The 18544-nt window shown below is 37.6% G+C and overlaps 1 protein-coding gene across 1 annotated transcript in view; it reads right to left on the minus strand.

The window, feature by feature from the left end:
• Positions 1-18544, minus strand: part of PCDH15 (protocadherin related 15) — a gene marked incomplete at its 5' end in the record, with an annotated part of 427034 nt that overhangs the window by 181733 nt on the left and 226757 nt on the right. The window contains one exon of the mRNA XM_083364768.1: positions 1220-1525. Within this exon, the coding sequence (XP_083220894.1) occupies positions 1220-1525 (306 nt within the window). The remainder of the gene's footprint in view (positions 1-1219; positions 1526-18544) is intronic.

The raw sequence follows: 18544 nt of genomic DNA on the forward strand, positions 1-18544 counted from the left end.
GGAAGGATATTTTGGCAAACATAACAAGACGGTAGCCACAAATGCTCCATTGTTAATGCAAGCTCTATTTATGATTGATGCTTTCTTTTCATTTCTTAAGAATTAAAGCCATAAAAATAAATATATCAAATTATATTATAGTGGTGTCAGAATAGAAATTTAAATAGCCTCTACAGATTCAAAATTTAACTAAGAGCCAGTTGGAGTGGTGGTTAAACCTACAGATGAGAAACAGGAAACCTAGGTATAAAACTACCGGAAGACCTTGGGCCAGTGACTTGCTTTGTTGCCAGAAGTACATAACAGCACAAAGCTATAATAATTTAATTTAATTTAATTTAATTAATTTAGGATTGGAAATATTTCTAATGATGGCTCAAGTAATGTTAGTAGTTTTTCTGATTTAAAATGCTGAAAATTATTATGGTTAATTAATTTGGTATAAAGTCTCCTGGTATTTTAGTAATTGTTTTTTCTTTGTTTTCTACAGATTACAAATCTTGAATGTATTCTGGAAACATATGATAAGGATATTACTTATTCTTTTTTTGCAATGGAATGAATCTTTATATACATATGGTAAAGTTATATGTGGGACGGTCAGTGGGTTAGGACACTGAGCTTGTCGATCAGAAGGTCGGCAGTTTGGCGGGTCGAATCCTGAGTGCCGCATAACAGAGTGAGCGCCTGTTACTCGTCCCAGCTTCTGCCAACCTAGCAGTTCAAAAATGCAAGTAGAAAAATAGGGACCACTACGGTGGGAAGGTAACAGCGTTCCGTGCGCCTTTGGCGTCTAGTCATGCCGGCCACATGACATCCTCTGACAAGCGCTTTGAAACAGAGATGAGCACTGGCCCCTAGAGTTGGAAATGACTAGCACACATGTGCGGGGGAACCTTTACCTTTACCTAAAGTTATATGAAGAGGCAGTTTGATGTGGTGGTTAAAAGTGCTAGACTTGAAACTAGGAGACAGTAAGTTTTAATTCTGCCTTAGGCACGGAAATGAGGCAGGTGACTTTGGGACAATGACTCTTTGTCTGTTCTAGGAAGCAAACAAGAGCAAGCCACTTCTGAAAATGTTGCATAGAAAACTGGATTGACCTGTCCATGCAATTACAAAGAGTCATGTCTGACTCAAGGACACACAAACATACATGCATAGTTTATGGCACATTTTCTTGTCCACCAACATCTTTTGAAACTCATGCCTCCCTTACCTCTAAACGAAGGAATACTGTGCCAGGGGCCAGGCTTTCAGGAATTGAAACAGTATAGGAGGCATTTGTGAACACAGGACTGTTGTCATCAATATCCAGGACTCTGATTCCCAGAGTTAACGTTGTACGACGTGCATCCACAGCTCCATCTGTTGCTTCAGCAATGAGTTCATAATAATCTTTTTTTTCTCTGTTTAGTTTCACTGACGTGTAAATACTACCATTGGATGTTATGCGAAAAACATTATTAAAGTTTGCTAAACTGTAATGGACTTGGCCATTTACTCCAGCATCTGGGTCAGTAGCCTAAAATATAAAAACATACACATTAAAGTTGTAAAATTATAATAACCCATTATGCATATATCAGGATCACTTGCCTAAAAGATGTATGTGTAAAAGTGCCAGAACCTGGGGGTGGAGTTAAAAGAGGGATCAGTCTAGAATCCCTACTAGCCACAAGTGGACTAAGTCCATCCCACCTTGAATTCTATGGCCCCTTACCAGGCAGGTGGTAACTGTTAATTGAGATAGCATAGACCAGTGGTAGTGAAACTTTTAGAGACTGAGTGCCCCAAAACCACCCCGCACCCCCTCTCTGACCCCTGCCCATCCCTGCTGTGCCCCCTGCCCTGCCCGTTCTTCCCCTGCCCCACCCTCCACCCCGCCCACCCCCACCTGCCAGGCCACCCACCACCTCCATGGTCTGCCTCAGATTGCCCAGGCAGCCCTGCAGTGCCATGGCAGCCATGCCCTCTGCCCGTGCCCCGCAGCATCATCTGCATGTGATGGGACGTGAGGGTGGAGTCTTGTCCCTGCTGCCTGGCTGTCATGTCCTTGTCTGCTCCACTTGGTCCACGCCCGGGGGCGACTCTCCTCCAGGGGGGCTGCTGGTGAGGAGGGGGCTGCTGGGGGAGGCGGGGTTGGGGTGACAATGTGCGTGCCCACAGAGAGAGCTCTGAGTGCTGCCTCTGGCATGCGTGCCATAGGTTCGCCACCACTGGCATAGACTATTTAGCAATAACTGACTTTAATTGGATTTGCATGTGCGGACCTGACAATAAGTGGATGAAAGTAGCTTCTTTTCTACTCAGAAAACTTTCTCTGAGCCAATGAAAATTTCTTTAATGTCTGACAGTAACCATTTAACTATAAGGATGGACGTCCAACAAGCATAGGCATCAGAAGAAAAAATGTATTTCAAGCCACAGATTATCAGTTAGCTAGTTTCCCTTTTCAAGACAACTATCTCTAGTCTTTTTAAATGTTGTGATATGAAGCAAAATCTCTAGCTATTTTCTCCCTTCTTTGTTTTGTAAGAAACAATTAACTACTTGTTCTTAGTCAAAGAATGAATTAATGGAATTAATGGAAATTATCAAAAACTGTTTTTTTATTTTTATCTCCATCTTAGGGAGATATTTACGAGAGTGAGATTCGAACAGCTTGATACAATGGTCAGATATGGGAGATTTCATGCTATACCATACAATGAGCGTCTCTGCATTTGCGGAGCAGCAGAGGTAGAGGACCTGGCTCACATCCTATTTGACTATTGTCTGTATAAGAGGGTGAGAGACAGGTATCTTGGTCTATATACCAAACGAATGATCCACTGGGATCCCCATATCAAAATAACTTATCTTATGTCCGGTCAGAACTTGAAAATAACATTTAACGTAGCACAGTATTTAAACAAAATGATCCGGTTAAGATCTGCATATGTGGGACTGATTGGGGTAGATTGCAAGGGCAACTCCGAAATATAATGTTATCATATTTTATCTATATCTTAAATTTGTATTTTATTACTATTTCATCTTAAATTGTATTTTATTTTAATTCCATTTTAAATTGTATTTTATCAAATTCCATTTTGGATTGCTTTTATCAAGTTTTGGTGACGGTTTGTTGCTGGAACTTTGCACTTTGATATGGCCCAAGGGCTAATCAATAAAGTTGTTGTTGTTATTTTTATCTCCATGGGGGGAAATGTTTGCTGCCTAATTAAAAAAAAACCCTAAAAAGCAAAAATCAAAGCCAGTGATCAGGTGATCCATGTGTTCCTGCCAGAACAAAATGTATGACTACTACTGTGGCTTTATTTACAGACAAACACCAAAAAAAAAAAAAAGAAAGTCAAGTACAACATATTTTTTTTAAAAAAAGGAAAAAAAGAAATCAAGTAAAGACAAGACTGAACAAATGAAAACAGCTGTATTGTCAAGTTCAAATGCAATCCCCACTCATGTGAGCATTGTCGCGAGCACTGCTGGCATGCACAGGCCCACTTGTACGAATGTTGCGGGTAGTCGTGGCTCCACTCACATGAGCAATGGGTCTTCATGCATGTGCACATGCTCGCCCATGTGTTCAACCCCCCCCACTAAACCATCTTTTCTTCCCCCCTCCCTTCGCTCCAGGCTTCCAACCCCCAAAGGTTGGGGGACTCTGTTCTAAATGCTATAGGGCAGACATGTCAAACTCGTGACATCACGTGATGTCGCGTGATGTATCGGAACTTTTCCCCATTGCCAGCAATGGGATGGGCACGGTTTCTCCGTGACACTCCGGCCTGCAGGCCGGCAGTTTGACACCCCTGCTATAGGGTAAAACACTTGTTTTTTACTAAGTTGAAGGCTTCTTGTGTATAATAGAGAGGATAAAAACAATTGGTGTAGAAGTCCATGTAAGAAAAGCTTCCATTGTGGGACTCATTTTGTTTTCATTGCCACGTATAGCTGGACCAATATCTGATTTTTAAAAATATAAAGAATGCTGTGCTTCAATGGTTACATGACCTAGACATTGGTTTATGAAAATAGATCTTTTTTAAAATATTTAGGTTTTTTTACTAATCTAGGTGAAATGTTATCTTTATATTGGTAGTCCTTGTATGATATGCCATATTATAAATAAATAAATAAATAAATAAATAAATAAATAAATAAATAAATAAGGGACTCAGAACCTTAAATCAGTCTCTCTGAAAGCTCAGATAAGGAACTTTTGGATCCTAGCCAAGCAAAATCAAGGTGTGAACTGAGAAAACATAGTAGGCTAAATTTTGGCTATATTTCTTTCCTAGGAAGAATCATGTCTGTCTGACAACAAAAGATTAATTTTATCTAGAATTAAAACAAAATGTAAAAAAGCAAAAACAGAAAATCGGAAAATGTCTAACACCAATTTTACTTTTTTTTAAAAAAATGTGTATTTTTTCCCCCTGAATGTTTAAACATTCCAAAATAGCTTTTCTGTCAACGTACATGGCTAAAATCCATCCCTGCTATATTAAAGTGGTCTCAAGGGAATTCACTATTATTATGAAGCAATTAGGGGTGTTTTTTTTAATTTTTAACAAGTAGTAGAACTCAAAAGAAGTCTGGATATAAGGCAAAGAGAGGGAGGGGAAGAAAAGGTCATGATCACATGCACAATAGTCCAGTGTTGCAACACTATATTACTTTTTTAGTGTGAGCTTTATGGACTAAGTGTCATACACTATGATAAAAATCATAGTACTGTGTGATATTAAGAGTCTTTTTGACAAGTCCGCATGACCATGTGAGGGGAAAAAAAAACACCATGTAAAAAGAACATAGAAAGTTGTCTTGGGTAAGTCAAATCTTTGCTTCATCCAGCGTCACGCTGTCTATCCTGAATTGAAGTTCTCCAGCTTTCAGACTAGAGTCTTTCCCTGATCTGTCTACAGTACCCAGGGATTAAAGTCTAGGCATGCCAGACACTTTTGTCACTGAACTATATCCCCTTTCTTTTATCTTGAAATGCTACAAGAACATTCCCTAAAATGTAACATCAGTAACACCAATATCCTTTGTAGTAGACTGGAAACATGGATAGAGTTCAGCAAAGCATAAAGCTCACATTGATGGTCGGTCCCCTTTTTCATCAGCTGATAGAGATTTCTACACTTGCAATTTATATCACCCATGATGATATAAAGCCTGTCTTCATTAGTGATCTATTACAACAGCTACGACTGCAAAGGTGTTATAAATTGTTAGTGGTGAAATGTTCACAATATCACTTTAAATATTATTGAATTTCATATGGCACAAATGTGCGTTTGTTTCTTGAACTGGATTTGTATTTCTTAAACATATTTAGTACAAAGAGCAGATTGGCCTTTTCTGATAGTTCTGGTAGCTGAGCATTTGATGTAGCAGATCTAACACTGTAGCCCAGTGAGGAGCAATTGGAATATCTGGCTTATCCACGATTATCCAGTTAGTAAAGATGGGCTATAAAAACTATTTTTCTACCTCTGGTTAAAATCCTCAGCAGTAGAGATCAGAGAAATTTGTCTGAGTATAGGTAGTCCTTGACTTACGACCACAATTGAGCCCAAAATGCATGCTGCTAAGTCAGACATTTGTTAAGTGCATTTTGCCCATTTTGCAACCTTTCATGTCACAGTTGTTGGTGCTGGTGATGACCTATAAAGCCCTAAATGGCTTGGGTCCGGGATATCTGAGGGAACACCTGCTGCCGGCATCAAGCTCCCTTCGTCCTGTGCACTCCCACAGGGAGGGTCTTCTCAGGGTACCGCCGGTAAAAGATTGCCGGCAGACAATACCCAGGGGGAGGGCCTTCTCTGTGGGTGCGCCAGCCCTTTGGAACCAGCTGCCTGTAGAGCTTAGGACTGCCCCTGACCTTCGCTCATTCCGCCGGGACCTGAAGACCTGGCTCTTTGAGCTTTCTGGCCTGGACTGAGAGTATTAACTGGGGTTTTAATTGGATCTTAATTGGGATTTTTATATTCAAGGTTAATGTAATCATTTTAATTATTTTTAATTTTTATAATTGTTGTATTGTTTTCTTTTTAAAAAACCTTGTGAACTGCCCTGAGTCTTACGGGAGAAGGGCGGTATATAAGTCTAATAAACTAAACTAAACTAAGTTGTTAGGTGAATCATTGCAGTTGCTAAATTAGCAACATGGTTGTTAAGTGAATCTGGCTCTCCCATTGACTTTTCTTGTCAGGAGGTCGCAAAAGTGGATCACATGACCCTAGGAGACTGCAACCCTCATAAATATGAATCAGTTGCTGAGCATCCAAATTTTGATCAGGGATTCTGCAAGGGTCGTAAGTGTGAAAAATGGTCAAAAATCAGTTTTTTCAGTGCCGTTGAAACTTCAAACTTCAAACACTAAACAAATTGTTGTAAGTTGAAGACTACCTGTACTAAAAACATGCTTGATATCAGTCAAGGACTGACGAAGACATATAAATTATTTGCTTCATTCAGATTAAACAGAAGCTACATAAAAGGCATATCAAGGATTTGCTAACTACATTGAATGACATTTTAATAGAAAATAATGTAGTTTTCTGACTGAACTCAATTATGAGTATTTCTTGATCTAGAACAGACATGTCAAACACAAGGCCCGGGGGCCAGATCCGGCCCGCGAGGTGGTTTCATGTGGCCCGCGAAGCCATCCTGGAAACAGTGAGGGAACGGCCCCCACTGCCTTGGCCCCGGCCCAGAGACCCTCCTTCTGCCAGAGACCCCCAGATCTGCCCCACTCCTGCCCAGGCCCCCATAGGCACCCTTGATGCGAACGATGTAGAGCTGGCCACGCCCACCCAGTAGGCCATATGCACTCTAGCCACGCCCACCCAGTAGGCCACGCCCACCCTGGCCATACCCACCTGGCCCCTTGAGGGCAACCGCAATGCTGATGCGGCCCTCAATGAAATTGAGTTTGACACCCCTGATCTAGAATGAAGCTGATCTTAGACTCTGTACACAAATTATATGTATAACGAGTTAACACATTAACACAACTTCTTCATGATCACATGCATAATAATCCAGTGTGGCAAAACTACATTACTTTTTTTTAATGTGTTCGTTTTTTTAATCAGTTCAAGGTGCTGACTGATTAAAATAGCCAAAAAAGTTGCAACTGTCTTAAAGAAGTGCTGCATTCCTAATTTTGAATCATTTTGTATATATGCACAGTTCTATTATTATATTAGGCAGATTATTAAGTTAAATTAATGCATTCTGGTCCACTTCATGTATTCTTTGTCTTTCCCTGAAGTTAAAAAGTGCAAAACAATGCATATGTATTTTGAATTTTTGTCATGCAACTATGAACTGGAACAAGATCAAACTTGCATTGCAAAAGAAAAGAAAAAAAAACCCACTTTCTCTCACCTTCACCTTCTGTGAAGAGTTATCATTTGCTTGAGAATTATTACAGTGTTAATCTTTTCTTTATGTCTCATTATTAGTCCTACTGGGGCCACAGCCTGGGCTGTTCAATGATGTGAAGCAATGCCTGAACATTAATATCGAGACAAGACTGGGATCATCAGGAAACCTGTTACTGCATCTTGTCCTATCCTGTCCTGTCTTGGTCTTGATCTTGGTCTTTTCTAGGTCTTGTCTTGTCTTAGTGGTGGCTCAGTGGCTTAATGACGCTGGATAAGGTCTATACTCTGGTGGTTTGAGTCCTAGAACCACATGGCACAGTGAGCTCTCATTGCTTCCCTCAGCTTCTGCTAATCTAAAACATGTTACACACAACAGGTACCACTTTGATTGGAAAAAAAACAGCACTTCAAGCAACAGTATGAATTCAACTGGTGCCAAATCTGCCTGAATGCGATGCCCAAATACAAGGTGACATTGGTGGTTAGAAAAGCCCCAGATAATGCTGCAGAATGCCATCAAATCTTATGAATGTAGAGCTAGTCCCCCTTCTGTTGTGCACTCTTGAATGTGAACAGAATGGACTGGCAATCATTAGCAGCCAATTATTTTGTAATAGCATCATAGTCTCCTGGCTAATGTAACATTGCCCTACACCAAATAAATCAACCTCTTTTCCTTCTCTTCTCTTCTCTTCTCTTCCCTTCCCTTCTTCTTACTTAAATGAAGACACATTCATTTATCCAGGTAGCTCTTATGAAGGGCAGGTTCTATAAGACAATTCTACCTGCATATACTTATAAAAGAGCTTCCAAATGATTTCAGAAGATAAGCAATAGAAAGTCTCTAATTATCCATACTGCTGTCAGGAAGTTTTCAAAGGCATTTAATATCCTGCCATGGTGCTCAGTGTGAACAGATAATGAAACCATTTATCTTCATGGAAATCAATTAAAACTTAATTAAAACAGTTAATAAAAATCATACACTCCAGAAATCATACACTTTCTGCACTCCATCAATACAATAGACGTTAACACTTTCACCATTATTTCTACCTTGCTGTTAATACATCTTTACAAACAACTTATTAATATGGATGATTATATACCTCAACTTCTTTGGCAGCTGCTTTGCCAATCAGCAGCTGAAAATCAAATCAGGCTGAAAAACCTATCACTGCTTTCCTTGGCCCACAGACACACAAATACACACAAGTTTGCCAAGACTGGTTGTAATGGAAAAAGTGGCATGATGGCCTAGCGGTGAAGACTCTCGTCTCCCATTCAGAAGATTGAGAGTTCAATCCTATAGTAGGTACTGTAGCAGCAGATGTTTCTCTCCTAAATCACAAAGAAAAAATATATATCTGCTGCAAAAACTGTGTGGCATCAGGAAGACCATCCAGCCAGTTAAACCCTCAGCTCCATCCAGTCTCCCTGACTCTACCCAGAATTAAGAGATTATGGGATCATAAAAAGGGAGTTATTTACGGAATCTCGTTTAAAAAGAGGTAAAGCCTTGATGGTGGAGAACTGGGAATAATGTATTACGGAGATCTCAGCTGAGATAACATCAGCTCACTATATTTTTACTGGTTTAATATATGACAGATGTACATAAGCAAAAGCAATGTGTATTAACAGATACTTTTATACCGAAAAGCAATTGAACAGCTGGTAGCTGGATTATAATGCCCATTAGACAAGAGTAAATTTTTAAAAGATTAATTGCCAATTGATATGTTACTGCCAAATTAAATTGCATGTTAATATGCTGCTCCTCAGTTATCAGGGAAACGAGAGATCACACATACCTCAAAACTATTTTTTTTATCGTTTATGTAACTGTTATATTTGATTCTGAGCATCACAGTTGAAAAATATAAATTCAGTAAGGATCACGAGAGATGATATGGGAATTAAAAATTAGGTTCTAGGAAAAGAAGCTGAGTTTGGATTTAACACTATCATATCTTGTTCCAGTTCATAGTTGCATGACAAAAATTCAAAATACATATGCATTGTTTTGCACTTTTTAACTTAGTGCAGGACTGCATGAATTCCAGAATAAATCTTGTTTTCATGGGTTAGAATCTGCAATTCAGTTTGAACTCTTTCTTTTAAACTTTCTGTATCAAAACTGAGTATAGTAAAATGAAATATGTCTATATACAGTATTTCACTTCGAAATATACAAAGAATAGGAGATACAACACAAATGATTAACTAATACCATGAGGGCTCCTTACAATCATCTTTAAAGAAGCAACTCCAGTTGTATCTGTAGCACAGGTAAATGTGTTCGTAGAAGACAGTTTTCATTTCTATTCTTTACTTTGTTAAAAATGGTAAACCCATCAAAACTGGCTCAAAGTCACTCAGTTGGCATCTGTGCCTAAGGGTGCGTGCACACACAAAAAAGCAGCAGAAGCCCTATACCAGGATAGAGAATTCCTCTTAATTTGTGGCCTTTCATTAAAGAAATACCTGTAACAATAGCAATAGACCATGAACCAAACATTTAAGTCACAGTTCTTTTTGATCAACATTTCTTTCTAACAGTATTTTTCCCCAATGTTGTGGAATTTGTTCAGCTATTAGTGATGGTAAATTAAACATTTAATAAGGGCTTCCACTTGGCAGAATAAAGTAGTAAATACATTTCAAGAGTAGTGTTTAAATACCTAAATCTAAAAAAAAAATAACTTTAACAAAATATTCTATGAAAAGGTTTTTCTGTATAACAGATGTTGGCCTTGCTTAACCAGCAAAATTTTCTCTTCTTATTTTTGTACGTTAATCTTCCATGCAACATGAAAAAGTAATAAAAAACAGCCGAGAGCCCAGGCAGCTTTTTTCTAAGTTATCATCTGTAATTAAGGTATCTGAAACAAGGGCACTGACATCGCTTTTACTGGATGGAGGCAGACATAGGGATACAAATACAAGCATAGAAATAATGAGATTAAAATATGTAAGTGCATTTTCTGTTTTTTTTCTTACGTACTTAACTTTATTTAGTGATTTGCTCAGGTAGCTTTTGTGCCTTTAGTTAATTTTCAAGCTGCTTCCTTTCATTTTTAGGATCATCCTTTGGATGTTGTGCTAACTTGGCACGCTATCTGACCAAGGGATATTGAATTTCAAATATTTCATGGTATCTCTGTAAGGTCACAGCTGTGAGCAAAAGATGACTTTTAAAATTCTCCCTTTGCCCTAGTGGAAAAGAAGATATCTCACAGGTGTCTGAAGATGCTTCTCAATGTGCAATGAAAGGATACAGATAGTGGGACATGGACTTCCATGCTGTTTATAGTGTCACAACACATAACCCAAGTGAAAATGCTAGAAGTAGATGAATATTGTATGTCTAATGTGCATAAGCATGTCTTTTCCTCTGATGTAGCTAATTTATGACCACAGATAATACTTATTTGCATAGATTAGCATGGACAGTTTTGCCAGGAAAGTTTAACAGATAAACTAACAAAATGGGGTAAATGCTCTGAACTTTCCATTTCTTACTCCAACCTCCCACCATAGAAAGCTTCCAAATGAATGTCACTATTGTCAAACAGATCCCATGAACATTTGGCCTATTTCAAACTCTTCATAGGAATGAATGTAGCCAGTGAAATTAATGAAGAACAAGACTTCAGCGATGATTTTAAGTATCAACATTTTAACAGGATTTAATTGTGCTTTGTCTATTTATGATGGTTCCTTGTTCCTTTATCAGTATCCAAGACCAGAGTGGCATTCTTAGGGTAATATATTGGGTATAATTAGGTGTTTTACACATGTTTAAAAGGATATTAAACTCATTTGCTATTTCTGTGTTTCTCAAGAATTAAATTTGTCACTTCATCCCTAAAAGAGGAAAATATTCATAATAAATACATGTAGACAGATGTACATTCTGTGCATTGGCCCAGGAAATACTGCCTGAAGCTGGCTTTGCCAAAACGGAAAATATTCAAATTCTGCAATTATGAATAATGCAGAAGCTTAATTCCAACATAATCTATTCTCCTTCCTGCTTTGTGCAAGGACTCCTACTGTGACATTAAGAAAAATAACTAAGGAACAGGACGATCTCTGCCTAGGAGGTAACAGTTTAGTTTAATAGAATAATAGAGAACAGATTGTAATTTTCCTATGAACTGAATTTGTTTTGTCAATATTTCAAATTGGAGTGTGGTGTATATTATTCACTAAACCGCTGTTTTACTCTATTTGCACAGTGTCATTATCAGTTTTTTTTTTTACTAATCCCTAAGTGAGTTTGATTTCCTGTTCAAAATTAAGGCTTTTTCTCCAAAGCTGGTCATAGAATGATGGAATTAAATAAGGAGGTCGCCTTCAGTGCACATATTTACACAATTTCAGATTGGCTAATCCTATTCCTGGAGAATATGATTAAAAAAAAGATTATGGAAGTGAGTTAAATGTAAAAGAAAGAACTATGTAGAAGAAAAAGGAACAAAAGGAGCTATGGTTTAATTATGCATTTCTGCAACAAGACAATAACAACATTTGAAAAAATGTGCCCTTAACAGTTTATAAATTAAAACTCTCTCTAAAGAAATATAATCCATAAACATATTGGCCTATACATTAAGACATTTTGATGACAGAACTGTTGAAGCAGGAAATGGAGGGAGAAATAGACCAAATATTTAGAGTTAACTCAAGTTATGCAAGAAGAAATAAAGTCCCAAGAGAGATTCATGTCAGATTTGTTAAAGGATCAATAAGAGATAAGATATTAAGAAGAGTGAGAGATGATCCATTGCAATATAAGGGAAAATATACTGTGGTTTTGAAGCAGATACCTAGGAGGATAAGGGATTCACGAAAAGAATATACCAATTTTTGACCCAAAAACTAATTAAGAAAGGAGTGACTTTTAGATGGCTGAAGCCGGAATGGATACTAATCAATTGGGACACAAAAAGATACAGATTGGATTCTATTTTTAAAGCAAAGGAATTTTATGACAGATATAGAGCTTTTCTTGAAGATTGAAACCTGATGTCAGTGCTGCAACAACTTAACGCCATTTTACTTTTTACTTTCATTGCTTTTTTTTTGTTGTCTGGAAATTTCAGATGGAGAAGCGGGAGCGGGGAATGCTTGAGTTGTTTCAATTAGCCATAACAATTGCAGCTATGTGAGAATCCAGTTCAATACTAGAAAAGGTTTTGGCGGGTTGAAAAGTTGGGAGCAGACCCCCGTGATTTAGAATTATTGGTGAATGTGATTTATGACAGCCTTTCTGGGGTGGGAACTGCAACTTGTTACTTTGTAGCCGTAGGGAGGGAACTTTAGTCTTGGGTTCACCTATGTATGTGCTGATACTTTGTTTCCTGAATAAAATGTTCTTTAAGGAAGAAATATTTGCCTGGAAGTTCTTTTAATTGGTTTCATGTTTTGGAAGCATGACACCCAGAAATACAACCAGAAGGGGAATCTAGAAAACAGGAAGAGACAGCATTAGAAGGGGTGGCCAAACAAAGAGAAAACAAAGAAACAGAAAACACAAATCAAGAAGCAGGGGCTACAGGGAAAGAACAGAGCTAGACTAGAACATGGGTGTCAAACTGCCAGCCCTTGGGCCAGATGCGTCATGCAGAAGCTGCACCCACCCCATTTCTGGCAATGGCAAAACAGTCCCGCTCTGTTGTGTGATGTCATGTGAAGTCACGAGTTTCACATGTCTGGACTAGAACAACTAGGAGAATAAAACCTAAATATAACTGAAGAAGATGGAAAAGGATAATGGGATGCTTTCAATGAATATAAATGGACTGAACTCCCCCTTAAAAAGGAAAAAAAAAACTTTTCACACGATTACAAAAATTAAAAATGGATGTAGTCTTTCTCCAAGAAGCATTATAAACTTCTGGAATGCCTGAAAATTGAGAAACTTTATTTCTCACTAGCACAACAAAAGAAAAGAGGAGTAGCTCTATATATCAAAGAAAGAATGAACTCCAAACAAATTGACTCGGATGAAGAAGGAAGAATACTAATGGTAAAAACAACAATAAATCAAAAACAGACACTGATGGTAGCAATTTATGCACCGAATAATAAACAAGAATTTTATCAAAGATTACATAAGAAAATAGTGGAAATGGAGTATCAAAATATTTGTTTAGTAGGAGATTTTAATGCAATTGTAGATGGAAAGTTAGACTATAGAAGTAGTAAAATGGGGGGAAAAGGAAGGAACATTTTGCCTAAGGCCTTTTTTAAAATGGCAGACGAGGACATATGGAAAGAAATAAATCCTAAGAAATCCCAATATACATTTTATTCAAATAGCTACAAATCATGGTCCAGAATTGACATAATATCGATATCTTCTGAACTAAGAAGGGACATACAAGAGATTGAGATAAAAACTAACGTATGGGCAGATCATAATGCGATAAAGATGATGTGGAGAGGAACAAAGAAAAAAATAAGATGGACATTAAACCAATGCTTATTGAAAGAGAAAGAATTTATACAAAAAGCTGTAAAGGAAATGGAATTTTTCTTCAAAGAAAATAAGAAAGAAGATACATCACTCCAAAATGTTTGGGATACAGCCAAAGCATATTTTAGAAGATTAGCCATAACTTATATGGTGAAAAATATGAAAGACTAAAACAACAACAAAAAGCTAAAAGAATATGAAATTAGAATTAGAATTACAAGGTGACCCACAAAAGAAAACTCTCAAAAAAATGGAGATAATAAAACACAAATTAAATTTGTAAGGGGACAATATTGGGAAAGCGGATTAAAATAAATAAAAAAGAAACTTCCAGTTTTGCCTCAGCATTCTGTTCCCAGGTTCCTTGTGTCTATCCCAGGATGTTTGTTCTGTATTCTTGACACTGAGAGTAAAATCTGACTCCAAACAGCCATCTCTTCCTAAAACCGCTGTGTCCCTCTCTCTTCAGCACACAGCCTCTGTACATATTACATTGGTTTTCTTTGAAATATTAAGTGGTTTGACAAGAGAAGATCTATCCATTGTAACAAAATAATTAGTATTCTCAACTCAACAACAGTTTTGTGATTCATAGATTCTCTTCTCTGTTAACATGCCATCTATTTTGCTGCCTCAGACAGAAGAGCTATCCTTGAAAATGTGCTAGTTTATAGCTGTTCAGCAGATTTTTCATGAAATTTCAGACATAAGCATAGGATCATAATGTTTTCATGTTCTGTACATGAAATATTAACAAATTAAATGAAAATGGTTTGTATGTCTCAACCTTAGTGTCAGTTTCATTGACACGCTCGCTACAGTGCCGAATGTAGTTTGTTTTGGAAAGCAATTAAAATCCTTGCTTAAGTTCCTGATTGGCTTTGGAAAAATCACCATCTTGCAGCCTAATTTACCAATAGGGATGCTGTCGAGCTTTGGGTGTTGCCCAGATCTTCTTAGAGGTGCATGAAGATAGAAGGAGTAATTGGCTCTTTTCAAACCTCCATAGTCCAAACTCCTTCTTGTGTGAACGTTAGTGGCATCTATCCTGCTTTCCTCAGATTTACACATCTAGAAACAGCTCTAAAACAACATCTTAGCTGTTGTTAAATGACCTCTAAGTTTTTCTGCTTCGCAGAAAAGAAAGGGCATTGAAAAACTCAACAGGGCATGAGGAGAGCGCAACGATGAAATTAAATGAGGAATTTCTTATAACACCAATAAGCATTAGGTGGAGTTAAAATAAAAAAAAGTCTGAAATAGATTCACAATACTTTGAGATCTGCCCTTTCTTGTTTTAGCCCTTTTTATTTGCTTTGCATCCTGCTTTTCCCAGAAGATAATGCCAATGGATGTCATTGATTACAAGCAATCAGCTGTAAATGCTTTCATCTCACCAATTATTAGCCTTTTTTTTACCAGTTCCTAGTACGTACAAACTATATTGATGGAGCTTGGCATTTTTCAAGGGCTTAAGTGAATATTCTTTTGTTTGACTGGAAAAAAAAATCAAGGTAGAATAAGGGTTCCCCTGTTTTAAACAGAAGGATATATTCAGCATTTTGCCAAAAGCACACCTACACAAATATAAACACTTCTGGGAGGAATAATTCTTTTGAATAAACATTCCAATACTGAAATAAGGTTAGAGATATTGCTTAAGAGTCAACTTGATTTTGAACTGTACGTACATACTAGCATTACTACAAAACTAGCTTCTCTCTCTCTCACTCACTCATAACTTTATCCAGAAATCCATATGGTAGTCTGGTGTTCATGATGTTATTCTTTGTTGCTTAACTCAGATTTGTGGTAGGGTTTTTTTGTTTGTTTGACAATAAAATTTTTTCCTGTGCAGTGACAAGACTCCATGGAGGCTTTTAAAGACAACTGCACCTTTAATTAAACGTTTCTTCCTTGCCAATTGTCTTCATTGCAAGCATGAAATGAATGCTGAATTAGACTTTAATTGATTTTTTATTAGTCTGTTTCTATTTCTTATTAGAGGGGTTTTATTATTGGTTGCTGTTAAATAAAACAATTTAAGTGTGATTAATGTCTCCTCAACCATAGCAACAGAAGACCAATTAAGTAGCCATGGACCTAAGTGTCATATAGGCAAAAATCCTACCCTGAGAGGGGGATGGGAAGACATTATGAATTTTACGGAAAGGAGCATATGAAACTTGGTTGTGAAGAAACAGAGTATTTGAATATTGGGAGATTTTGGATAAGGCCAATACAGACAATTTTGGATCTTCATTAAGTCATTTTAAGATGAAATAAAGTTTGACTAAAACAATGTAGCATGTAGACCAAAATTTCAAAGTATGATGCCAGACTACACATTTTTGCTTTTCAGCAAGTCAGCGAATCAAAATGTTTATCACATGATGGTTGATTTAGAGAAAGTATATGGTAAAGTGAATCATTTTATTTATTTATTTATTTTATTGCATTTATATACCGCCCTTTCCCTAAGGACTCAGGGCGGTTAATTTTAATGATGGCACTTTTGCATGGTAATAATCTGAAGGCTGTTTTTGAATGTGATAAGATTATCAGTAGTAGTACCACTTTACAAAGCCTTAGTATGACCACACTTGGAATACTGTCTCCAGTTTTGGTCACCACATTGTAAAAAAATTGTTGAGATTCTGGAAAGAGTGCAGAGAAGAGCACCAAGAATGATTAGGGGTCTGGAGACTAAAACATGTAAAGAACGGTTACAGGAATTAGGTGTGTCTAGTCTAGGTGTGAAGGGACGCGGTGGCTCAGTGGGTTAGGACACTGAGCTTGTCGATCAGAAGGTCGGCAGTTTGGCGGGTCGAATCCTGAGTGCCACGTAACAGAGTGAGCGCCTGTTACTCGTCCCAGCTTCTGCCAACCTAGCAGTTCGAAAGCACGTAAAAAATGCAAGTAGAAAAATAGGGACCACTACGGTGGGAAGGTAACAGCGTTCTGTGCGCCTTTGGTGTCTAGTCATGCCAGCCACACGACCACGGAGACGTCCTCGGACAAACGCTGGCTCTTCGGCTTTGAAACGGAGATAAGCACCGGCCCCTAGAGTCAGAAACGACTAGCACGCATGTGCAGGGGAACCTTTACCTTTACCTTTTAGTCTAGGTGTAACATGATAGCACTGCCACAAAGAAAAGAGGGTAAAACTATTTTCCAAAGCACCTAAAGACAAGACTAGAAACAATGGATGGAAACTAATTAAAGAGAAAAGAAATCTAGAACTAAGGAGAAACTTCCTAACAATGGGAACAATTAATCAGTGGCACAGCTTGCTTTCAGAAGTTGGGGGTGCTTTCAAGAAGAGACTGGACATCAATTTGTTTGAAATGCTATAGAGTCCTCCAAGGTCCTTTCTAACTCTGTTATTCTATATTCTATGTTCTAATATATGATGGAAGCAATAATAAATGGAAATGCTTATAGAATAGGGAATGAGATAAGGGTGTGTGATGTTCCTTTGGTTGTTTAATATATTTATGGGAAAATGTATAATGAATGCTCAGGCTGGTGTGTTAGATGTGTTGGCTGGGGACATATATATTTATGCTGATGTGTTAGATGTATTGGCTGGGGATGTGAATATATGGGTATTTTTATAAACAGATGATGCTACATTTCTTGGTTGAGAACCAAATGATTTGTAGCAATTGTTACATAGGTTACGTGGTCTCATGAGAAGTACGGATCTGAAAATTAATATAATAAAAACTAGGAAAATGACAGGGAAAATAGACTGAATGACTGCAAGTGTACATAAATAAAAAAAACCCTAGAGTAAGTAGATTATTTTTTCTGCCTTGTTTATTAAAGAAGGGGGAAATGGATGGAGAAATTTTAAGAGGTGGAATTTTTTTAAAAATCCCATTTATATCCCGCCCTTCTCTGAAGACTCAGGGCAGCTTACAATCTAAAGCACAATGTGCTTAGCAATAGCCTTCATTCTATGTATATACCTGCTTATTAGGGCTTTCGTGGGCCCCCAAGCGGCATTTTTACAAAGTCAGCTTATTGCCCCCAACAATCTGGGTCCTCCTTTTACCTACCTCGGAAGGATGGAAGGCTGAGTCAACCTTGAGCCTGGTGGGATGCGAACCTGCACTAATTGCAGGCAGCTGGTGTTACTTAAGGAGGCATCAGCCCACTGCAGCCCACTGCAGCCCACTGCATCAGTCCACTGCTCCACCAAGGCTATGTTAATAGAAAGGGAGATGATGATATCTATTACATCATTGAGGAATTAATGTCAAAAGAAAAGAAAATAGCAGGGATTTTTCTTAAAACCTTTATTTACAAAAAAGAGAGAGTTGGATATGTCAACTAAAAGCAAATTAATACAATGCAATCGGAACAGATTGTGTAGTAAAAGAAGATGAAGAATGAACAAGTGTTGAACAACACTTGACTGGATACAATAGTGATATCCAGTTTGGTCATTTACGGAGAATGAATATGCACCAAATCTCAAAACAAATTTATGAAGGAAAAGAAAAAGGCTAAAGAAGGGAATGAATCAGATTCACACAAAAAAGGAGAATGGAGAAATTTAAAGAAAAAAAAGCAATGCATAAGTTGATCTATGATATAATAATAATAATAATAATAATAATAATAATAATAATAATAATAA

This window comes from Vipera ursinii, assembly GCF_947247035.1.
Source record: "Vipera ursinii genome assembly, chromosome: 5".
Taxonomy (NCBI): Eukaryota; Metazoa; Chordata; class Lepidosauria; order Squamata; family Viperidae; genus Vipera; species Vipera ursinii.